Source organism: Engystomops pustulosus, chromosome 1 (genome assembly GCF_040894005.1).
Source record: "Engystomops pustulosus chromosome 1, aEngPut4.maternal, whole genome shotgun sequence".
NCBI lineage: Eukaryota > Metazoa > Chordata > Amphibia > Anura > Leptodactylidae > Engystomops > Engystomops pustulosus.
This window is the reverse complement of record NC_092411.1, coordinates 85,651,231-85,677,826: the sequence shown is the minus strand read 5'-3', so window position 1 is coordinate 85,677,826 and position 26,596 is coordinate 85,651,231. Positions and strand designations below refer to the sequence as shown.

Below are 26,596 nucleotides of genomic sequence, written 5' to 3'. Positions count from 1 at the left end.
TTGTCATAAGAACTGGGATAAACAATAAATCTTAACTACAGACACCTGTGATAACTGTTACAGCTGATTATTGTAGCCTAGGACTAAAGTACAGTAAATTACCAAAATCCAGAGGTCCGTTTGTAACTAGGGGTCGTATGTAAGTTGGGTGTTCTTAAGTAGGGGACCGCCTGTATACAGTGTCTGTATTTTTCACCAGGCAATGGACAGCACTTATAGAGTGATATCAGAGATTAAACCATTGGTCAATAAGACTGGTGGCTGGATTGCATTGAAAAGTTCACTTTAAAGAGTTTCTTTTAAGTTTGTATCAGTAAGATGATTATTGGAAGGAACATGCTGTACTGTTGAAGACTGTGATTAATATAAGAGTTCTTTATTTTCAAGAATTTTCACCCAGCTTATTTTGGATGTCTCATTGTTGAAACGGTAATGGAGGACATAGCTACAGTATATATATTACCATGGACCACAGATGTTTTGTTAAAGAGGTGAAATCCTTTGAATTTTTTCTGGGGTGCAATGTCCATCTTTTAGTTCTAACTCACCCTGTATGTCCCATGGGGTCTATTAAGGTCCTGCATTCTATTACATAACCTATACTGTGACCTGCATATTTACACAGTGATGCCCCTCACTTAATGAGTAATGTAGAGGGGATTATAACTAAATGTAGGTACATCCTACCCAGTCCTTTTATTAATACAAACGACCTAAACAAATGTGTATTGAGTAACCAGTGCACCTCCATTTACTCCTGTGCTATTATATTAGCAGTGTGTATTATTCTACCAGGAAGATTACAATTTTTTAGACTACTGTAAACTTAAGACATCACTTGATCTTGGGGCCTTGGCTATATCCAGGGGGGGCCTTCAGTCTATCAGGCTAAATTTGCAGGAGTAGCATTTGTATGACTTTGTAGACCTTATACATGACCTGTTTCGATCTAAAACTACAAATGATATGACCAGCTCAACAGTTTTGGTAAATTAAAGAAATTAATGTTTGGCAATAGGCTGCAGTCAGATGAACTCAGTCGAAGCCCGAAGCACAGTCTCTGCTTACATCGGGAGGTTTATAGGGAGAATAATGTAGAATCCTTGACTCGCATTGTCTTCATTTGTTTTTCTTTATTTTCCTCCATAACCACATGAGACATAAATTATTTTTCCACATATATCCTACAGACAAAAATATATATATATATTTTTCTAGTTTATATGTTGGAAGCTTTACAAATGACGCTTTATCTCCTTGAGGGATGAAGTAGGATTTGATTTAATTTCTGGTGATGTTTCATGTTGGATGCTGTGTGCTTCTTAAAGATGCAGTCAGTGAAAGTGTTGCTTCATTTATGACAGCAAAGGACACATTGCTTTGAGGAATCATAGTGTAGTTATCACCCAAGGCGAACATTAAATCAAATACTGGTCTAATGCCAGGGGTACAATTTCCTAATGTTCAGTGCATGAGGATTAAAGCTCTTAACAATCACATTCTAGGTAACGTTACAAGCCATCTTTGAATATTTGAGGCACAAAGTGTTGGCATGTTTTACATCGTATCATTTTTTGGAGTGTGATTGTTCAATGTTGTAAAGATGTTAATTTGATTTATTAATCCATTTTTCTTAAATGTTCTTAGAATTAAAGGAACAGGTTTTTTGATCATCTTAACTACTAAATAACACCATAGGGGTAGTACATTACGTGCTGATCCCAGGTAACACATAACAAAGTACATAGGCTTTACCACTTAAGAAAATGAAAAATGGATTTATTATCAAAACATGTTTAATGCTTAAACCTTAATTGCTTAAATATTGTGCAAAACATTAATTTTAAATAGTGTTTTAGGAACCCATGGACTATGGTGCTCATGTACACTTGCCTGTATAGATAATGTAGTTATATATGGGAGTTCTTTATAGATGTGTACTATCTCACATGCATTTGCACCATTCTCCATTATGGTGCACAGGTCGGGTTTCCTCTTTGAGACCCAATACCATGCTTTAACCCTTTCAGGACCTGGCCCTTTTTTGTTTTTTCATTTTCATTTTTTACTCCCCATGATCAAAAATCCATAACTTTTTTATTTTTCCATGTACAGAGCTGTGTGACGGCTTATTTTCTGCGTAACAAATTGCACTTCATAGAGATGGTATTGAATATTCCATGCCGTGTACTAGGAAGCGGGAAAAAATTCCAAATGCAGTGAAATTGGTAAAAAAAACGCATTTGTGCCGCCTTCTTGTGGGCTTGGATCTTACGGATTTCACTGTGCGCCCCAAATGACATGTCTACTTTATTCTTTGGGTCGGTACGATTACGGGGATACCAAATTTGTATAGGTTTTATAATGTTTTCATACATTTAAAAAAATTAAAACCTCCTGTACAAAATTTGTTTTTGGGATTTTGCCATCTTCTGGCGCTAATAACTTTTTTATACTTTGGTGTACTGAGCTGTGGGTGGTGTCGTTTTTTGCGGATTTTGATGACGTTTACAATGTTATCAATTTTAGGACTGTTCGACCTTGTGATCACTTTTTATAGAATTTTTTAATTTTTTTAAATGACAAAAAAAGTGCAATTTTCGACTTTGGGCGCGATTTTCCATTACGGGATTAAACGCAGTGAAAAACCGTTATCATATTTTGATAGATGGGGCATTTTCGGACGCGGCGATACCTAATGTGTTTATGATTTTTACTGTTTATTTATATTTATATCAGTTCTAGGGAAAGGGGGGTGATTTGAGTTTTTAGGGTTTTTTATTATAATTTTTTTTTTTTTACTTTTTTTTATTTTTAGTACTTTTCAGACTCCCTAGGGTACTTTAACCCTAGGGGGTCTGCACGATCCTATCATATACTGCCATACTACAGTATGGCAGTATATGGGGATTTTACTACTCATACATTACAATGTGCTGATAGCACATTGTAATGCATAGGTTAACCCTAAGTAGCCTCGGGTCTTCGCGAGACCCGAGGTTACCATGGCGACGGATCTCCACTCCCGATGACGTCACAGGGAGCGGCGATCCTCGAAAAGATGGCGGCGCGTGGAACACCCGCGATCGGTGAAAACACCCGCGATCACGGGTCGTGAAAGGGTTAAAGGAAATCTACCATAAAGATCAAGCATGATAAACCAGTAGCACTTAGATCCAGGCACTGTGTATCTAGTAATCTTCTTATATTTTTTATCCATGTTTAGAACATATATTTATCTGTGTTTTGTCTCTATTTGATAGAAAAAAAGATTGTTCTTTTTATGACCTTTTTGGCTCATATGTAGCACACTTCCTTTTGTTGTATAAAATAATTTAGGCTAATGAGCCATAAGGGCTCTGGGGTCATTACCAGAGCCCCTCTGTGGTGGTAAATTTCCTTTAAATCACTAAGGCCCAGTTCACACCTGCATTGGGGTTTTCCACTACACTCAATGTTTTAGTAGAGCATAATGGAAACTAAAAATGGAAAGTTAACTTCATTGTATCTTCTGTTGTGCAGGCTGCTGTGCTATTCTTTTCTACTATTAATAACGGAAGTGTGAGCTTAATCTACGTTCAGTAGAACACATTATCACATAAAAAGGGGCCATGTATTTAATGCATATTCATGTCTAAGGATTCTTAATTATCAAAAGTAACCACTTAAATGATATCATGCATAAAACATCAAAAGTGAATTTATTGGCATATTATTTAAGCTTTGTGTATGCATTCCTGGGACAAGATTAAAAGAACATAAAGGGAAAACTGAATTGTATCACAAAATGTTTTTTCCTCATGAAAAAATCATTGAGCGTTATTCTTTAGAGGGCCTAAAAAGATATATATTAAGGGGGGGGGGGGTACTTTACTTGCCAAATGCCTGCTATTTAATAATAAGACTCACCTTTAATGCTACTGATTTACTAAATCTCATTCAATCATGTCATAAAGCAAGGTGAAATGAAATAAAGTGTATTCTAACATAAAGTGCTCCGGATGACTCCTCTGAGTACTGGTTTTAGTATCGAGAATAGAGAACTAATTCCAACATAATATTATACAACTTCAAATGTTTCCCCATAAATCTGAAATGTTCTTTAAAAGGCCTTTTCTTCTCCAGCATATGGTAAAGTAACAGTGCCGTAAACATGTGTGCCTGCGACTTCAAGCTGCATCACTTTAACATAACCTCATTCACTCTATAATTTCTATTTTAGCCAAAACAATTGCGCACATCCTACATTGTGGTCATCATAATGCAGTCCAGACAAGGATCTGCCATATAAATGTATAGTAAGTGTACAGTTATACACAGGTGTTAATGACCCATAAGTGAAAATCAGTGTTCATGGGATACAAAATGTGTCTTCTAAGCCTGCTAAGTGAGGCTACAAGTGTACTACAGTGCAGAGTGTCAGATGCTGGCCAGAGGATTTTTCGACAATTTATTTCTCCTGCAGCTCCCTGAATCACAGCAGGTTATTGATCCATGCTGATATTACAAATATTGGATGGAGGAAGCAATCCGTTCCTTCCCCCCTGTGAAACATAAATGTTAAATGTTGTACACTGGGGCCCTTTCTTTTCCTATATCACAATCAATACTAACATCTAACCAAGGACACGTTTGAACAACTAGCTAAGCTCTAAAGAAATACAATGCCATGCTGTATATTACTGGTGTCTATAGGTACCACTCCATATGTATTAACCTTCAGGAAATTAGAATGACAGATACATCTTTCTTATAATTGTAAGGTGTCTGACAAGGCAGACAGGTTAGAAGTGTAGTGCTGAACTCAATAATCACACAAATGATGGTTTCTAGCTTGGGAAGGCTATTTTATACAGTAGGTATATTATAAAACAAACAGTATTATAAGGTGGGGGACACATTCTGTGAGGCAAAGTTGGGGATGAGGCCAAGTTCAATGGTAGATTCATTCATTTGAATTTAATGCAATGATTCTGCATATTCTCTCACTACAGAGTAAATCACTTAACACTGCAGGTTTCCACAGTTTCTGGGTGGGATTTATATTAATATATTTAGATTGTTACTGCAAATCACTTATGATAATTATGTTGTGTTTTACCGTGATATACACCTCCCACATATACCCTCAACAGATGCCATTATAGTGAGTAGCTGTCTCTGTACAGCGTGAGAAAATTCGATAAATTCGGTAGTCCAGCAAATGCTAAAAGGAACACTTTTCTGCTCCCATTATGGGGACTATGTATACATTTGAAAAACTTACATAGGAAAAAGAGTGTGAGAGTAGATGAATATGGTACTGTTGTTCCATATAGTGCCTTCATTTTACATAAGCCATTAAAAATTCACTAAGATTATTTTCATATGTATTTTCAAGATGAAGAAGAATGGACTGTGTTTTTTTTATTAGAAATTTGCTTGCACTGACATGAGCTTTCCTGGCAATAAACTAGTTAATAACCTGTTCTGAGGCGGTCTAAAACAGAAACGGGATGAATATGTATGTAAGTGTTAAAGCTACTGGGGTAAATACTGATGATTTTAAGGCATGGCTGCCCACATACAGCCTGTGCATTGTTCTGACAGCATGGCATAAAATCACATAATCCTTTAGCGCTGAGAACAATGAACTCTGTTGTGTTGCTGTGCTGCCCCCTGCTTACTGGATTGTGCAAGTTTTACAGTGTAGATTATACTTGTAAGGATAGATCTCTGAGTGGATTTACAATAAGAGAGTAATAAATCTTGCTTTTAACCACATCCTTCCTTAGGACAATCTACTTTTACAGTCTCTTTTTCTAGAACTATGCAGAGAAACATAGACATTATACTGTGCAGCCCTACATGGTCGTTGTATGTTCTATTTCTTAAAAAGGAAGTATTTTGTAGTTTTTATTTATAGTTAGATGAGGCACCAGGACCAACAAATTTATCATGTCTTTAAGTGAACCCAGACCAGACAGAGAGATTACTAGGAGGGGAGACATGTCCTCTGCGCAGTGTAATAGCATTGAGGGGCTCTGGTAACAACCTCCAGAGCCCTTCTGTCTCATTAGCATAATTTTAAATGTTGATTTTAGAAGAAAGGCAATTGATAACAAATATAAAACAATTACCACAGTCAGGGCGCCTGAATCTATCAGTAAGTGTCCCTTACATATATCATGTAGTGCTTCCTCTTTCATAAATCACCTCTGATCTGTGACACATAGGCTCATGCTTTATTTGCAGTATTCTTAAAATTTACAATAGATATTGTATATGATCACTGACACGGCCCAGTACTCTGCCGTGTACTATTTCTTCTACTGTTCAGTTTTTGGTTTAGTATAATAAAAAGTTAAAAAAGAATCTGTGAAAAAAATAAGATTTTTGATTAGGACAGTTTGAACCTTTTTTCCTAGTTATGATAGAAAAAAATCCCATTGGATACCATTACTTCTTAAAGATATTTCCAAGCAAGTAAATAGGAAGCTTCTGAAAATATCTAGCAAAGATGGAGATATTCAGACCTTGCATCTGCCATGATGTATCTAGCACTTCCTTTGGATAGAAAGGATTAATGCAGGGATTGATGTCGGAGATGGGAAAAACAATGGTGTCAGGAATATGGTTTAATTATGTACAAAGATGGTTGAGAAACATCTTTGCTACAGGCATGTATTACAATATCTTCTCACTACCTGTATCTGTACATATTTTCCAGATACAAAGATCCAGATACGTAGATAAATGCATTTTTTATGTGGCTAATATTTTACATAAGATATATGATATAACTACTCTTTTCCTAAAACTTAACTCTTCTATGCAGAAGACTGCTGGGGACAATAGCTGGGCCCCAGTCAATAACAAAGGACACTCTGCATTGTTTTCAGCTGCTTCTTTGTGCACAGGCTTTGTAATGAAAACATGTAACAGTCTCTCATGGTCAGTGATGCTGTGGAGAATCATTAAAGTGGTTAATGATACAGAAATGGCTGCCAAACTGCTGCTGAAGAACATGGTTTCATCAATGAGTTACAAGGTACATGAATGCCAAACAACTCATCCAACACTGCCTCGAGGAATTCATATGTTATATTGGGCGAGTGGGTAAAGCTGAGACTAAGCTGATGGAGGGATAATGCAGAAACAGAACCCAATTGTCATTTCTTGTTCTTTTTCAGTCTTTACAGCAGGGTCATACAATAAATATTTAATCTCAGGACATCAGCGTTATCCTGTTATTCTGAAGGTTGTTGTGCAAGCCATCAGATTCTTGCTATTGAACAATGTGAGGCTGGGCTGTTTCATCCCGCAAACTGAGAGACTCTATAGCACTGCCCTTACATTACATTACACGGGGGGTTGAACAAACCTACCTAGCATCATAGAGAGGAAATGTTTCTAGGACACCACATCCACTCCGTACACCTAGTTGTAATCATTATAGGGGTTATCCTCGTATGTTGAGAGAAGTTTAGAAGTACAGTGTTAGTCAGGAACATAATTCTATGATGTAAATACTTTTGTGTAAAAACTACAAAATTGCTTAAGGAATGATCTGTTTATTGGCTAACCAGAAAAATCATATTTGTTGCAAGCTTTCAGGGCATACAAGGCCCCTTCATCAGGCAAGGATACAAATGATGAGAGAAAAACACAACATTTGAGAGATGTTACACTAAGATGATTAGTTCATATGGTGGGACACAATTAAGATAAGCCTGGGCCAAAAAAACCAGGAGTTTATGTTAGACAGAGAAAGGCCGTGTGGGGATGGTCTAGGGTGGCAGGGGTCTGGAGTCAGTCTATTATAGGGTTTGAAGTGAGTCCATGTAATGAGCCATAAACCCAGGTGCAATCTTGAGGCCTTGTGTCAGTTACTGGAAGGTCATCATCAGCTTGGACTCCCAGGTTTTCCTTTCTCTGCTATACTTAAAGTCACCTTTCAGTATAAGGACCTTTAAACCCTTACCGACGCGTGATGTAGTAGTACGCTGAGCCCTCTCTATAGCCGGTAAGCACTGCTAGCACAGCTACTAGCACTGATAGCGGGTGTTAACCTGTTCAGTTTGCCGGCGGCTTCAGGAAAATGGCGGCACTTGGGCACCGCCATCTTGGTGAAGATCACCGATTCCCTATGATGTCATTGAGGGGCGGTGATTGCTTGCCATAACCTATTCATTACAATGTCCGATTCGCACATTGTAATGAATGAGAAGGAAAATGCCCATATACTGCCATACTGTAGCATGGAAATCAATGGTAGGATCAATCAGACAACCTAGAGTTAAAATACCCTAGGGGGCCTGAAAAATAGTAAAAAAACTAAAAAAGTTACAAAAAATTTAATTATATTAAAAAATTCATATCACCCCCCCCCCCTTTTCCCTAGAAGTCATATAATATTGAAAACATCATGAAAAGTCACAAAAAATGACACCATCCACAGCTCCGTACACCGAAGTATGAAAAAGTTATTAGCGCCAGAAGATAGCAAAATAATTTTTTTTTGTGCAGGAGGTTTTAATTTTTGTAAATGTATGAAAACATTATAAAACCTATACAAATTTGGTATCTTGTGATCGCATGGACCCAAAGAATAAAGAAGACATGTAATTTGGGGAGCACTGTGAAAGCTATAAAATCCAAGCCCACAAGAAAACAGCACAAATGTTATTTTTCACCAATTTCACTGCATTTGGAATTTTTTCCCATTCCCAGTACACGGCATGGAATATTAAATACTGTCACTATGAATTGCTCACAGAAAATAAGCCCTCACACAGCTCTGTACATGCAAAAATAAAAAAGTTATAGATTTTTGGAGGTGAGGAGTGAAAAATGGAAACTGAAAAAACGGAAAAGGGTCTTGGCTTTTACGGGTTAAATCTTTCTTACTGTGGCCCAGTCCAGAAAAGTGTTTTCACACAGGTGTATTCATTCCCTTGCTTAAGGCGTGTCTGTGAGAATTCATCTTGCTCCATAGTTTTTTTTGAGTCTCCCCAATGTATATATTATTTTTGCAACACCTCATGGATAGTATCATGTATACAACATTGGAGGATGTGTAGGAGAATGTGCCCGCGATTTATACTCCTGTTGTGTATTGGGGATGTGGACTGTGCTTAAAGATAGAACATGGGCACAAGTCTTGCATATTTTATTATTGCAGGGAAAAGTGCCCATATGTGTTGGTGGTGAGAGGGTACTTTTTACCAGGAGATTCTTCATATTTGGTGGCTGTTTGTAAGCAAGGAGGGGAAGGTCCGGGAATGTGTCCTTTTGCCTGTTGTCCTACATGTGCAAGCAGTTTGCAAAGTCAGACAGATAACTGGCACAAACACTTAAATATATCTGGGCCACTGTCTTTCTAGGTGCCGCAAGCACAGACATATCCACAGATAAAGTTACAGCTGGGAGTGGGAGTTGTATATGAAAATCGCACTCCCAGTGAATATATCCAATTATGTGGCACCTAGAAACAATAACTTATACAATATTTAAGAGAAGCTGTTTGTAGTGTGTCCACCTGTAACTATGGCTTAAAACCTTCAAGAATGATGGAAAATTGCACCAGGCCTTACTTGCATCAGGAGAAAGTGTTGTAGTAAGGAAAGCAAATTTCTGGGCAATAATCTTTTAAGTCTGTATGGCTATGTTCACACTTACATTTTGTTCTATTCAGACACTGGGACCCATCTTTCCCATTGACTACTATTGTCTAGCCTCCATTAGGGGGTCAGTTTTTTGCATGCAGTATTTTATATCTATGACTTTAAATACAACCTAACATAAACTGGCACAAAGCCTTTGGTAAATTTTCCTCTTTGTTCCGTGCAAAATCTAGAGGTGAATATTGTACAGGAAAAAACCTTTTATATTTGGGGCATGTCTTCTTTAGTTAGTAAGCTGAGTAAGTGACACCATTCATTGAAAATTGGCTGATACAGTGAAGTAAACAAGTAAGTTCTCCTTAAGTGTTTGTTACCTTGATTCTGAACATCTGTAACCTAACATTCCATCTCCTGCTGTAAAAGTTACATGTAAAATTCTTTTTGGCACTTCTATATAAAAGACTTGTCCAGAAGCCAGAAATCACATAGGGAATCATAATTTTAAAACAGCATTGCCAAGAGCTGGTATGCAATGGAATGAGTAAAACAATCTGAATAATTGTCCACATGCTTAAAGCTACAAAGCAGTCGTCATACTGGTGAGGGCAATGGATGGACTGTCACTGGGTTATCTGGCACTAGATATTGCTGTAATAGGATTAGATTTTGAACATGTTTCGTTTTGCCTAATTACAACAAATATTTTTTTCAAGTTCCGCTCCAGAAAACCATATTTTTTCAGGTTTATAGGCTGTAATAGAGGGACTTGCACAGATGTCTCATAAGGGAATGGCACGTAACATTCCAAGAGCAAGCATCGCACTGAATAAAATAGTTACTTTACGCCAGATAAGTCAGACACAAGATGCGAGGGGTTATATACTGCAGTAAAAAAGTGGGATTAACATATACTCTGTGTGAGATGCAAGCAGATTTCTTAGCAAAAAGAATGGCTGGAAAACTGTGCATTCTGCCAAAATCAACAAGTGAGCCACTCAAAGGCTCAAAGTTAAAAAAAGAACACATATATATATATATATATATATATATATATATATATATATATATATATATATATATATATATATTCAGGGGAGATGGAAACATTTTTGCAAAATGAGAGAATGCTGGACAGAAAGAGAAATTACAATGTGCAGCCACAAGCAAAATTTCTGTGGTTGGGTTAATGAGAAGTACAGATTGGGAACCAGGAAATTTAATTGAAATGGCAGGCAATATATGAGTTTTACATCATGACCCTGCACAATGAGCCTAGCAAATGATTTTTAAGCAGAAAAATCTCAATTATATATATGCACATATATATATATATATATATATATATATATATATATATATATATATATATATAAAAGACTGTATACAGTCTTGAGGAAAATACTTCCCTATTGTTATATATATTGCGTACCCAATATATTGGGTAAATACAACATGAATTATACAATAACACATGACATATGTTTGTGTTTAGCAGTCTTCCTCAGTACTAGTAAATTGAACTAGAATATTACTACAATGACAGTCTGGAGAATTCTGTGGTTTACATTTTGTGGCAGCAATTTCGGAAACACCCTTCTTAGAACAGTTTAAGGGCCAGAAACTGAATTTTCCTTATTGTGTAATAGATCTCTATGTCTTATAATCTAATGGCAAGCCCTATCAGAATTAAGAGTAGATCCTATTCGATCAGCAAAAAGGGAGGCCCCAATACATTAAAATGCCCATTGCTTAGCAGTAGGTTTGGACCTTTGCTAAATGTATTCATTAAGAAAAAATAAAATAGAAAAACAATTACCTTATATACTCAAGCCGACCCGTGTATAAGCCAAGAACCCTAATTTTACCACCAAAAACTAGGAAAACCTATTGACTCGAGTATAAGCCATGGGTGGGATATGCATTGGTCACAGCTTCCCAGTATATAGCCAGCCACCCTCCTGTAGTATATAGCCAGCCCCCAGTAGTATACAGCCAGCCTGCCCCCAGTAGTATATTACCATCCCCCAGTAGTATACAGCCAGCCAGCCCCCAGTAATATACAGCCAGCTAGCCCCAAGTAGCATACAGCCAGACAGCCCCAAGTAATATACAGCCAGTCAGCCCCCAGTAGTATACAGCCAGCCAGCCCCCATGTAGTATACAGCCAGCCCCCCATGTAGTATACAGCCAGTCAGCCCCCATGTAGTATACAGACAGCCAGCCCTGTGTAGTATACAGCCAGCTAGCCCCGTGTAGTATACAGCCAGCCCCCTGTAGTATACAGCCAGCCATCCCCATGTAGTATACAGCCAGCCAGCCCGCAGTTTGCTGAGCACATACAAAAAATCAAACTTACATACTCACCCTCTTGCACCCCGATGCTCGGTGCGGCTCCTGGCGGCTCCTCTTCGGTCTTCTCTCTGCTGTATTAGCTAGCAGAGACGAGTCCGGCCAGCAGATCACAAGAAAGGTGCCGGCTAATATAGCATGCAGAAGACCGAAAAGGAGCCGCCAGGAGCGGCGCTGAGGATTAGGAGCTGCGACAAGCATCGGGGCGTCGGAGGGTGAGTATGTAAATTTATTTTTTTATTGACTTGTGTATAAGCCGAGGTAAGGTTTTTCACATTTTTTGTGTAGAAAAACTCGGCTTAAACACAATTATATACAGTATATTTATATTAAGGTATTTTAAATAAATCTAATGGATGCAGCATTGTACAGCAAGCACACTTACACAATGGTATGTGTGTCTCCTGTAAAAGGATCCATTCTACTTTTATCTTCTAATGGCCTCATTTTGGAGAAAATAGTCTTTTAAAATTATGCAAATGAGCCTCAAGGCTCTTGTCTACAGAAGCCCTTGCTGGCCCTGTCAACATCTATCTGGCTAGGGAGGAAAGGGAAAAGACAGGCAGTTACATAAAAAAAAAGCATTCATAATTAGCAGAAGATGGAACCAGAAGGGCTTGTGAGGTGTAGACAGGAGCCACTGAGCATAATTTAACCCCTTAAGGACACAGCCCTTTATCATTTTTGCATTTCTATTTTTCACTCCTCACATTCAAAATGGCATAACTTATTTATTCTTAATAATAATAATTCCTTTATTTATATAACGCACACAGATTACGCAGCGCTGCACAAAGCATGTCAAATTGGTCCCTGTCCCCATGGGGCTCACAATCTAAACAACCTAACAGTATGTTTTTGAAGTGTGGGAGGAAACCGGAGTACCCGGAGGAAACCCACGCAAACTCTTTGCAGATGTTGACCTGGGTGGGATTCGAACCCAGGACCCCAGTGCTGAAAGGCAGAAGTGCTACTCACTCAGCCACCGTTCTTCCACATGCAGAGCGGTATAAAAGCCTGGTTTCTGCGTAAAAAATTTTTACTGTCTAGTGACAGTATTTAGTATTCCCTACCGTACATACTGGGAAACTGGAAAATCCCAAATGCAGTGAAATTGACAAAAAAAAAAAATTTACACCATTTTGGGCCTTTCACTGCACACTCCAAATGTCACCTCTCCTTTATTCTTTAGGTCAGTATGATTATGTAGATACCACATTTATATAGGTTTCATTATGTTTTAGTAGATTAAAAAGAAACCTTAATCTTTTCTACTAAAAAATAAATTCATTTTGCCATATTCTGAGGACAATAACTTTTTGATGTGTTGGTGTACAAAGCTGTGTAAGGTGTCATTTTTTGCTGATTGAGATGACGTTTTCATTGTTACCATTTTGGAGAAAATAAAATCTTTTGATCACTTTTCATTAACATTTTTATTTTATATGGCAAATAAGTGTTAATTTGGACATTTTGGCTCTATTTTCTATCACAGGGTTCACCACCAGGAATATCCATATTTTTCACTTTCTGGGATTCAATGATACCCTACATGTTGATGATTTTATTTGTTTATCTATTTTTACATCAGTTCTAACAAAGGGGGGAGGGGTGAATTGCGCTTTTAGGTTTTTATAAATTCTATCACCCTCCTTTTTTTTAGGGCAGTGGTGGCGAACCTATGGCATGGGTGCCAGAGGCGGCACTCAAAGCCCTTTTTGTGGGCACCCGGGCCATCGCTCCAGGACACGTGTCATATTTTGATATTAACTTCGCTACTTAGGACTGTAGGAAGAGGGAGAATTAGACAGGGTGAAATTTTTGGAGGACCTCCTGCTGTCCCCACGATTCTCTGTGTACAGAGGGAAACTGGAAAGAAACTAAAATGATGAAAATTTTCCATCTTTCTACTGTTTTGCTGTCCTCAGGAGGCCAATATGATTGAAAGTTGTTGAACAGGGAGCAATAAGTTACTCCTTTAATTTTTGGTTGGCACCTCACGATAAATAAGCAGGGTTTTGGGTTGCAGTTTGGGCACTCGGCCTTTAAAAGGTTCGCCATCACTGCCCTAGGGTATTTGAACCTGAGGGGGTCTTATGGATCCTGCCATTCATTGCTTTACTACTGTCTTGCAGTATATGAGGATTTTCCTCATGATCTACAACATATATATATAGATAGATAGATAGATAAAATAGATAGATAAAACATATATATGCATTAACAATATCTATAGATGTTAAAGGTCTTGCTCACCACCCACTGATAATGTCAAGGGGGGGGGGGGGAATCCCCAAGATGGCGGCACCCTATTTTTACGCACCCACAGCTGCACCATGACATTGTGGAATGTCATGGTACAGTAAGGGGTTAAAAATTTTCTCCAAAACAAGGCCATTGGAATACAAAAGAAGAATGGATCCTGCTTCAGGGGCCAAACACCAGCATGTAAGTGTGATTGGCACACAAATACTGAAAGTATGTCGTAGATTTCCTTTATGTTTTTTATAGCTACAGCACACCAAGAACTGGTAAGATTCCAATGATTTGTAAATATATACAGCAGCACTGTATACTTTAGGGTTCAGCACACTGCATTGTTAGGGTCTGAGAATTGCATTATTTGCTGTTATAAACCTCTGATGTAATCTCTGCTGTATGCAGCCGCATAGAACAGCATTTGTCACCCATAGAGTCCCACTGTAAAAGGTCTTTGCCATGTTGTCCGCAAGGTATAGATATTCTATATAGAACTCCACAGTGTACTAAACAAATCTGAAATTGTATGAATCTGCACAACAGCTGAGCATTTAACAAAAGGACTGCCAAGTCACTAGAACAATGTATACTTTCATTATATGAAACTAACATTTTAATAGGTTTTTTTTTTACTGTTGATATTGTTGTATATTCAACACTAATAAACAATATATTAAAGTCATAATTCTCACAAGAGAGATATTGATTCCTCATCTGTGTCCAGCAGGATAAGTTCTAACAATAGCTGGATGTTTTGATAAATACATTAGACACCTGGCTCCCTCTAGAGTTCACTATATGAAAAATAAGATCTCTCCATATATTACATTTCCCATGGCTTATTGGGATGCTTAAACCTCACAGATGTGATACACAGTACATGCTTTATAGATACATACAATGACACTGACATGCTGACTTCTAAACTACATAACTTTTTTTTTACTTCAATGTTGCAGGTTAAGGGCTTGTTTTTGTAAAACAAATTAGACTACTAGGTGTTGTTCATGTGGAGAGCCTAGATCTTACTTATAAATAAATTAACTCTTTCATTTCATTTTTAATTATTATAAAAATTGTTGCCTATATTATGATGGTCACCACAAATCTGAAAAAAAACCTTAGTTTTCTTGTATGTACCGTATTTTTCGGACTATAAGGAGCACCGGATTATAAGGCACAACATCAATAAATGGCTGCTAAAATGTCTAGGTTCATATATAAGGCCCACTGGATTATAAGGCACACCTGATTATAAGGATGAATGACCAACAGGTGTCAGACCTGTGCAGAGTTCAAGGCAGCTGTTGTCTGCGAGGCCCCTTCCACACTTGCGTTGCAGATCACGTCAGAGTTTGATCAGGGTGCGATCAGTTTTTGGTCAGTGAAAAACGCACATTTTGCATTAGAGTGCGATCAGTTTTCAGTCAGAGTTTGTTCAGTGTCTCAGTTTTTCACACGCGTTTTTGATGCAATTTCAATGCGTTTTTCACGCGCAGAAAATGCGCGTGAAATGGACTCAGGACTGAGCTCTATCTTTTCTATGGCAATTGATGCATGAAAAACGGATTGCAATTGCATTGCACTTGCATGTGCCTCAGAGTGCAATGCGTTTTTGATGCGTCTCCATAGACTTGTATGGTGCGTTTTTCACGCGCGTGACTTGCAAAAGTAGAGCATGTCGAGATTTAAACGCGCATTTAAAAAAACGTGCGTGTGTGCTTGAAAAAAAATGCAAGTCTGAAAAGACCCATTGGTTACAATGGGTCAGAGTGCAATGCAAGTTCTGCGCGTCAAAAGCATGCGCAGAAAACGTGCGTGAGAAACGCAAGTGTGAAAGGAGCCTGAGTGTGGTTCATATATAAGGCGCACTGAACTATAAGGCACACCTTTGATTTCTAAGAAAATCAAAGGATTTTTTTGTGCGCCTTATAATCAGAAAAATACAGTAGTAGTTTTTAAGTTTTGCTTATACAATGAAATAATGAAAAAAATTTAAACATTCTAAAAGTCATTTCTATTTTTATTGTCTCACAGACACACAATAGCTAGTTAAGAGAGACTTGCTTGCAAGATCAGCTGTAATTTGTATCAGTACAATTTGGGGTATACCTTTTTATAACATTTATTTTTTGGGGTCATGATGACCACAAAACTGCGTATTTTCTACACTTTTCTTTACTCTTCCCCAAGTGGGATAAATAATGGTGGAGATGTAGTGGTGATTTTTTTTATGGTCAAGGCAAATATGTTGTGATTTCTTTTGTTAATATAATAGGAATGGGGGATTTATTATTATTGTATTGTTTTATTTTCATTTTCTTATTTTGCTCCATGAAGGGACTAGAAAGTGTGGCCATTGAGTGGCATATAATACACTTCAATATTGAAGTATTGCAGTATATTGAGGGTACATTTCAATGATGGTAGATGGGCAATGCAACTATTTTCATAGATGGGATTGTCAGTAGGACCCTACCATTAGTTGTTGAAAAATTTGGTGTTTACATTGGAAGCTTTTGCCAGCATATACACTGCATGTACATGCACTAGTGTGGAGAAAATTGATAAAAACATGTGAAATGTAAAGCATTTTTTTCAGCCAATCCAGCTGTGTACTAATTTAATTCTATTAAATAAATGTATTGTGAGGATGTGTGGGGAAGGTAAAAAGAGGGTTTGATGAGTTTGTACATGTTCCCTGGTACTCTGGTGTCCCCTGGTTCCCTCTTTGTTGGATTATTTGGAGTTCCCATAGTGCAACATTGTATAAATTGTGCATGTGTTTTTAGACTTTGGACCTCCTTGGTTCAGGAGCAGAGGTTATTTACTATATCTTGTATACTATCCTGCAGAATGCTTTGCTATAATATAAACTATGGTAAATCATTTTAGATGTACAGATTTTACATTTTGTTCTTGGTTGTTGAGGTAAACATATGTCTGTCCTGGAAACAATTCAAAATCCCCTTATGAGATGTGTTGACCATAAACAGTCAAGCAACATTATCATAAACTTGACTTATCAATTCCACTTTCTAATATCCTTACCCCTTCCATTGGTGCCAGGAGTAAGTCATAGAGGGCCCGGAGAGGTGGCTTACTAGTACAGGCTTGTTTTCGAGGGAGAGAAGAGGTATTTTCCTTCACAGGTGACATGGTATTGCTGAATAGGCTGGTCATGCTTTGGCAACTTCTAAAAGTAAAGAAGAAAAAAAAAAAGTTAATGTTTCATCTTTTAAAGTACAGGCGGTCCCCGACATAAGAACACCTGACTTACAGACGACCCCTAGTTACAAACGGACCTCTCGATTCTAGTAATTTACTGTACTTTAGACCACAATGATCAGCTGTAAAAGTTATCAAAGTTGTCTGCAATTAAGCTTCATTGTTAATTTTGTCACAGAGACCAAATACATTTTGGCTGGGGTTACAATTAGAAATTATACAGTTCCGACTTACATACAAACTCAACTTGAGAACAAACCTACGGAACATATCTTGTAAATAACCCGGGGACTTCCTGTAAATGAATTAAGATTAATGTTACAATATAAACATCTTATACAAATACAGCAGAAGTACTAGGAAGTGAAAACCTTTTTGGTTTCCAGATTGTACTTTCGGTGAAAGCTAACCATACAGCTTAAATACAAGTCAAACAAACCTGCATAAAAACCTAAAGTTTACAGGCAGATTATAAATGGGATAACATGAATTGGTTTTGATCTGATTTCAACTTGAATCTTGCAATTTCATGTATTTTTCATGGATAGAAAAATAAGTGGTGTGAAAGAACCATCATTGAAGTTCAAGTTTAACTCCATAGTGCCAAGCTTAGAGGGAGACACACATGGGCCAAGCAGCTTCATGTAATGGGCAGCCATCATACCACCATGTGCATTGGCAAGGGGATATGGTAAGACATACAGCTTTAGTCCATTCTCTTTAGTTAATTTTTCGGAATCCAGCCAAGCAGACTAAATAGAACTTCATTTTTCAGCAGTGATTTCATGCAGGTGTAATGAGTGAATGACTTGCTGCAGTTTACGAATGCATGGCAAAATATAAATACTTTATAAAATAATTATCCTTAAATATCACTCCACACACAGCATCTAATAAGACTATCAGTCAGCTCCATTTTTTAATTTCACTCAATGTTACTGTGAATATTTTTATGGGAAGTTTCAATTCCGAACATTATAAGACTCTTATCAGAGTTCTCCTGCACGCCAGACTGTAAATTTTGCAGGAAGACTTCGGTAATGTGGGTTGCTATGACAATCTGAAGAGGACAGGACAGAAATGCAGTAAAATGAAGAATAATACATGCATGTTTTCCTATCTTTGCACTTTAAAAAGTTCATTATTGAAATATTGCCTACAATATTACGCCATTACTTGTGCGGCTCTTTGCTGCAAAGTCAGAGTTAATTATAACTTAACATTTTATTTAATAGCTAATGGCAATCTGTACATGGATAATATTTTTAAGGTGTTACGATGTACTTGAGATTTGTAAGGTTGAAAACGCTATGAAATTCATATTTGGCTTTTTATATTATCCCATATTGCTCTTATTTCAGTCAGATTTTTACAATTCCATACAATTATTTATTATACACAGTTTCTGAGAATTTACATAAATATTCACTTAAATTTTATAAGTAACCACTGCAAGTGTATGACATTGCAGGTTACTTTATGGTTTAGTGTGAATCTAAAGCATATTGTTAGCTCAAGAATTTTTTTTTTTACCTAAGCCATGCCTTTTACTTTTTACCTAAGCCATGCCTTTTACTTTTTACCTAAGCCATGCCTTTTACTTTTTACCTAAGCCATGCCTTTTGTTTTGCAACTTACTCCACCCCCACATAGTATAATTTCCCCCTTGGTGCCTTCATCTCCCCCCACATTGTGTCCCACCAGCTCCCTCTCACACTGTAGCCCCTTTGATATAGTGCTCCCAGCTCCCCCTCATATTAAAGCTTCCCCTGTTATTGTGCCCACACCCCAGCATTTCCCCGTTATTGTACCCAATCCTCAGCAATTTCCCGTAATTGTGCCCAATCCCCAGCAATTTCTCGTAATTATGCCCACTCCCCACCAGCTACCCCCATTATTGTACCCTCCCAACAGCTTCCCATATTATTGAACCCCCCTCCACAGCAGCTCCCCTTGTCAATGTAATCCCCAGCAGCTTCCCCTGTTGTTGTGCCCCCACAATAAAATAAAAAAAACAGATACTCACCTTGCCATATTCCCCCAAAGCAGCTCCTCTGTTCTTTGCTTCTTGTGTGTGTGTTTTAGTGCATCCGGCAAGCAGAGATCACATGATACCATCACCTGCCAGCTCTGCTACATATAGTGCAATGTGGAAAGGTGAGTATCTGTGTTTCTTATTTTACCAGAGAACCAGGGGAACGTTGATAGCGCAAGGGGCTGCCTGCACTATCTCTGTAATCAGCTCTGTCGGTGTCCCAAGGATCTGGGACGGTTGTGCATCCTGGATCCACTGCTGATGATGATTCCATCTGTATGCTTGAAGGCCACAAAAACAAGCGCCCTTTAAGGAATTAACACTGCCCATAACTTGTCGGCAATGCTTATGATCCCATGATGCCACTGTAATGTTAGATGGTACAGTGTAATGGGTTAGGTTTAAGACATAAAAATGCATGATTGCCACAACCTGTGCCCCTTCTTCTGCATTCTGAAAATTGTGAAGTATGCCATTCCTAGGCAAGCTGTATCCTGTTCTGCACCGAGATGTGGCAAGAACTAACCCAAATAGGCGTCCAATTGGTATCTTCTTGTAGGAAGGGATTTCCTGATCTGGATCATATTTCCAGTCACAATTCCAGACACAGTGCTTCCTGATTGTCAGGTATTGACTTATTTACCTTCCTAAAGGTGGTGCTAGAGGCACAGTTTTCCTTTTTTCCATTACGGGAAATGTGTTTGCATAATCTCCAGCCTAATTACCTTTAACAGCAAAAATGATCATAAAAGGGTTTTGGATTTCTGACTATATGATTAATCTGCAGATAAATACCGTTGTGTTAAATAATGGCAGGAGAAGGATACTTTTATAGAAAAACATTTACCAGCATATTACGACTGGATAGCTCTCTCTATAAGTGAGGAAAAGGCCTATTCTCCTTCTTATCTCAATAAAAAGTGCTACAGGATAAGTAATGGTTTCTTTTATCTTGAAAGGAGGTTTTATTGCTTCACTTGCCTCGCTGATGCTGATACAGCATCTTCTTTGTCTCTATAGTCAAGTATACTTTTCTGAAACGGCTATTGATTTTCCTGCACAAACCAAGATGCCGAGTTTATTTTCCACTTCTCAAGTGTAAACAAAAATGACAAATGAGCAACAATGAATTCAAGAGGTTTTAAAAATATCTAAAAGATCATTTCTACTGGTCAGTTACAAACTTTCAGAAACTTAATACTGAAAAATCTGAATCAAAGATAGGAATAAGGAAAGATTTGTTATATATACAACGTGTTCAATCCATTGTACCTACTAAACAGTAAATGTAGATGTTGCAGACACAGTCCTAGTGCTTGATTCCTCACTGACACATGAAAAGACCCTGGTATTATAAATGATACATAGGTGGGAGGGCCTGTTACAAATTTTGGGCAGTGGCTACCAGAAACAGAAGGTAGAGCAAAGGAACTAATATAGAAGACCTGAGTGGGAGGGCAGATGCACAAAATGTTCACCATGAATCCACATCAACTCATAGAGGCAATACATCTATACTTGTTATTACACTCAGGAGTGAACATTAACATCTGCTGTCTTAGGCAAGATACAGAATGGTGCCCCCTCCATCCCTTCTATTAGTAATATGTCAGGTTATTTTTGGTGATTCTACATGCAGGAGTCAGGTCCTGCTTTGTAGTAGGTGTGTCCCTGATGCTGCCCCCATTTTGCTGCAGATGTTGCTGCCTGAGGCAAGAGGCTCAACTCACCTCATAGCTAGTGCAACCCTGATTACAATACTTATGATAAAGTACTTGTCCTTTGGCACACTATCTGGTTAGGACATATTTTTTTTCCACCCCTGAAACTACTTACATATTATTTGTATAAAGTATTCAACTTTGTTTGTTTTTGTAAAGCTTAAAGGGGTATTACCATGAAGAGAACATTTTTAAATGTTCTCTTCAGCAGCGTGAGGAGAATAAATCTACAAGCTACAGGTAAGATAAGATCTTTTTATCAGGGAAAGGAGACATGTAGCCGAGCTGACTGTGTGTGTGTGACATATCTGAGTTAGCAGAACTAAGAGTCTCATTGTTTGTTACATGCATCTCATAGATCTCCTCATCTCTGAACTGCCTCATCTCGCTTTCTATACTTTCACTAGGGGGTTAATATAGAAATATATCATTATAATCCTGTAAATGTATAGTTTGGTGACAACTTGTGGGTCTACATCATTATGACAGGGTCACATAAGGAACACCAGCTTTTGCCCCACTAAACTAACAGCACACTAAAGTAGGGTATGACAAATAAATTCCTGCCTTTCTTCTTTTATATTAAATCTCCTCATTTACTAATAAAAATCTCCTCCAAAGTCATATGCAGATAAACCAAGGGTTATTTTTTACCTGGGAAATACAGTATAGCTAGTGGTGATGGATGCAACAATCTACCCATTTTCACCAATATACAAATTCTGCACTACTAGGACCAGTGAAGCAAAGTATAAGATAACTAATTTATGAGGTGCTACCTGCTGTCCCCACCACTGAGGCAGCCCATAAATCACAGTTAGGAGGGCAGGAGGAGGCAGTGAGAAGCTTCCATATAAATATGCCAAGCTCATAAAACTTTATGTACGATTCCAAACCTAATAACCAAGTGGCACAATAGCATAAAACAGAAACCAAAAATACCATGGCGTATCCAATAAAAACACAAATCCCTGTGAAATTGATACACCATGTTCTTCACACATAGTGGAAGATATTTGGTCATAGAGTACGTCTATTCTATAAATGGAATCATAAATTCAGATTCTCTAAAAATTTTACCTTACGTTGATGCAATGAAATACCAAAACAAGATGAGTTTATAAATTAACACACACATGACACAACGTTGACCTCTAAACTGCAAAAATAAAAATTTCAAATGTAAAAATTCAAATGTAATATCTGGCCTGTAGAGAAAACTTGGAGCAGTTGTAGGAAATGCTTCATATATTGCTCCCATCCCAAGCACTTTTTTGATGTCTGACAAGTAGAATTTGATGTGCTGTAAAATGCATGTGTAGCACCAGTGGGATAATATCCCATCAATGTAATCTAGTTTAGAAGCACTATATAAATATATAACCGCTCTAATTCCACGAGTCAAAGGAGGCAGATTAAAGGTTTATCATAAATTGTGGTAATTACTGTGTGCTGCTGAAAGCGTGTTAAATCATCTTATCTTCCAGAAGATGGCACTGCTCAGCTGAATATTGGCCATTAAATAATTAAAGCGGAGCCATCTATTACGGCAGAGCTGATCTGTCTAATCACAAGAGATTGTTTCATTTTAAAAGAGATGATCACATCATTGTATCCCTGCATTTATCAGTTTGCCTCACCATGGATGTCCTTTTATTAGTGCCGATACACAGGCCCAATATAAATCATCACATTTCCTCTTCTCTCATCCACTGACTGAGAAGTCAGGCGTGCTTAGGACTGGCGCATATAGTGCTGCATATGGATGGCACAGCATCTTTTTGCCTTTCATGTGCCCTGTCAGGTCATCTGTGAGTAATTGCAGAGGTGCAGTATCCCGTAATATGTGCACAGCCGCCTGCTTGTGCCATGCCCGTACACTATGAAATATGCTGCTGTTCCTGCTTTTGGCCGCTTTCCTGATTTTGCCGCTTTGCATGATGTTGTGTCTGGCAAGTCAGGTGCATTATTGTGCCATAATTGTCAGATGTCCCTAATTTTCCTCGAATTGCCTGCTTTGTTGTTTTCATCTTGCCTACGTATAAACAAAGTTACAATTATTTTTGTAGAACGATTATGTCCGTGTGCAAAAGATCTTTGAAAAAACACTGGGATTAATATATTAGTTTACAACAGAATTATGTCAAAATTTGTGCCCAAAAAACCTTAAGACACTACAACAAAATGGGTGTGACGTGGGGAAAAGTGTTGTAAAAATAACAAGGATCTTGCCTCAGTCTTTACCTCTGGTCTAGTGAAGCATCTCAGGTTACCGCCGATCTCAGATGTTACTAAGAGGCTTAGCAGTGACGTCATGTCCCAATACAGCCTAATACAGGCAGTAGTGGATTATATTATAGGCAGTTTGGAAAGTAGCCTATGGCCACCCAAACCACCCGCTAAATTTTATACTGAGAAGGGCCTTCATCCATGAAATCCTCGTAATCTGTTCCTGCTCTCAATACACATGTAGACAAGAGCGATTTCAGGACCTCCAAAGTTCCACCAAAGATCCTGAGACTGCTGATTGAAAGTAGGCAGAAGGGACACAGCTTCCATTCCCCAAAAAACGGATTCTTTACCATATGTAGAAAGTGAATTTTAGACTATAATATTCATACAGCCCAGGGCCCATGGTAGGTCTAATCCACCCCTGAATACAGGCTGTTGTAGCAGATGTACTCCGCCACTGAGCCTGTCTATACCAACAGAGTCTAGCAATGACGGGAAGCACTGGTCTAGACTAGAGGTAAGGAGCAAGTTAAGTAATAGGCTTAGTTCATGCCTGCGTTCAGCATGTTCCATTCCATACATTGAAGTCAATGTGGAATGGAAGGTGAACAGAGACTTCCTAATCACCTTACCTTCTTTTATGCTCTCCTAAAACAGAGAAAGTAATGGAAAACGCAGGTGTGAACTGAGCATTGGTTGCTTGTTACTTTTACACCACCTGAGGCCACTAACAAAAACTGTACACGTATGTAATGGGGACAAATATATATATGCATGGAGTTCAGTCCCCAGCCTAAGGGCTCTAAGAGCACTCCCGTCCTTTGCTCTGTGTGTAGCCACCATATGGCACGTTTACACTTTGGAGAAAGCTCACATGCGCTCCTCCATGTTGGGTTGGATTGCTAGATTAGGGGTTGGCAAATGGTTGCTATGACAGCTGGGAGCCTCACAGTCATTCAATGATCCCAGAGGCGAGGTGTAAGAGGGAAACTGTTTATTAGCATTATACTACAGAATTGTTCTTGTACAGCCCCCAGTCTTTATATTTCCATAAATTTTCCCCAAAAACCAAGACAACACCCTATACCAGTGATGGCTAACCTATGGCACTGGTGCCAGAGGTGGCACTCGGAGCCCTTTCTGTGGGCACTCAGGCCATCACCAGAGTTGAGTCCAGGTATCTTCCTGCAGTCCCAGACAGTTCAGGACTTGCTGTGCAAAGAGGTATTTTAAAGTGACAGCTCTACCTGGGACTATTTTCTGCTATATTGGTGTCCTCAGGTGCTGGTATCAATGAAAACTGTGACAGAGAAGGGAGTATAAATCACAAATTAAATTTCTGTGTTGGCACTTTGCGATAAATAAGCGGGTCTTTGTTGATGTTTGGGCACTCGGTCTCTAAAAGGTTTGCCATCACTGCCCTATACCATATACACCTCTGTTGTGATGCTTCATCTTTTATTGACCATTGAAGGTTTTTTAGGCTTGGGAGTTGAATGTAGGCAGCAGCACCAGCAGTTTCACAAGCCATTGCACAAGGTGCAGGTGCACATTGTTGTTTATACTGTAATAAAATGTTTCTTTTAATGCCTGAGTTACATTTGGTATCATTGCTTAGTAAAAGATAATGAGCCATTCACATAATGATTACATGTAAGGAATGGGATAGAATTGCATATTGTTTTTTTATTTATCACGTCAAGGATAAATATATCACTTTTCACAATAAATATATTTTCGTATTTTTTTCTATTACTCATCACTATCACAGGATGAAAAAATTATGATAATTTTTTATGTGATGTAAAAAGGTGTAAAAGTCGCATTTCAGACATTTGGGCGCCATTTCCGTCTCGGAGGTCACCGTCGTCCGTAACCGTTTTTATATTTTGATAGATCGGGCATTTTGGGACGCGGCGATGCCTAATGTGTCTGTGATTTTTACTGTTTATTATGTTTTATATCAGTTCTAGGGAAAGGGGGGTGATTTGAATTTTTAATATTTCATAATTTTTTTTATCTTTTAAACGTTTTTTTTCTTTTTTTTTCACTAATTCTTAGACCATATAGGGTACATTAACCCTAGATGGTCAGATCGTTCCTACCATATACTGCAATACTTCTGTATTGCAATATATAGCATTTTTGCAGCTCATTCATTACAATGTGCCACTGGCTCATTGTAACGAATCTGCAGAAGCCAGATAGCCTCGGGTCAAACAAAGACCCGAGGCTACCATGGCAACCGATTGCCGCCCCCCGATGACGTTCGGGGGCGCGGTGTTCGGATTAAAGATGGCGGCACCCATGCGCCGCCGTCTTTTAAATGCCGCCGTCGACTTTGCCGGCGGCAATGAAAGGGTTAATAGCCGCGATCGATGCAAGCACCGACCGCGGTTATTAGCGGTGGGGATTTGCTGCAATATGCAACAACCCCCACCCTTGTATGAAGAGGACTCAGCCCATGAGCCCTCTGCATACATTCCCTGTACCTCTGCGCTGTAGAGCTACGGCTCAGAGCGTTAAGGGGTTAAGGACATTTAACACCAGATTTACTGTCACCGTTAGCATGCTTGTTAGCTTAGGGGGTCTTGGGCACATCTTTTATTATTCTTTTCATGCTTCTTTTCGTGGAGAAATCGACTTTATAAATATTTGTAAATAGCCAGAGGCGCTCTGGGCGACATCAACCGAGCGCCTGCTGGATCCGGCCACACATCTATTATTAACGCCCCGTAAACAATATTCACAGCTATTTCCGGCCAATAGCGCTGCAGACAGTCTGTGACGTCGCGTCTTCAGCGCTAGCGGAAGGAACAAGGTTATGAGCATGCTAGTGGTGACAGTCTACTACCAGTGAATCTGGTGGCAGATGTCCTTTAAAGGGGTGTTACCATCTGGTCATTCACATTTTATCTAATTCATCTACCATAAATGTATATTTCTTCAACTTCAAAAATCCATCCTAAATCTATATCCAGCAATCTAAATGAATGCAAACGTAGGAGCACATTTATTAAATCGTCAGATGCTGGATAATAAATCTGGCATAGTGTGAGACTGTCTAGTCGTACTTTGCACCTCCTTTTAATTAGCTTAGTTTTTTGCCAACTTTGACAGAATTCTGGCATATTTGCATCATTTTTAGCATATGGACTTTCCCCTTC

The 26,596-nt window shown here is 38.5% G+C and overlaps 1 protein-coding gene across 3 annotated transcripts in view; it reads right to left on the bottom strand.

The window, feature by feature from the left end:
- TTC28 (tetratricopeptide repeat domain 28) overlaps nt 1–26,596 on the bottom strand; it is a 365,189-nt gene that overhangs the window by 21,034 nt on the left and 317,559 nt on the right. For all 3 annotated transcript variants that reach the window (XM_072146640.1, XM_072146649.1, XM_072146660.1), the window contains one exon: nt 17,265–17,409. In XM_072146640.1, coding sequence (XP_072002741.1) covers nt 17,265–17,409 — 145 coding nt within the window. The remainder of the gene's footprint in view (nt 1–17,264; nt 17,410–26,596) is intronic.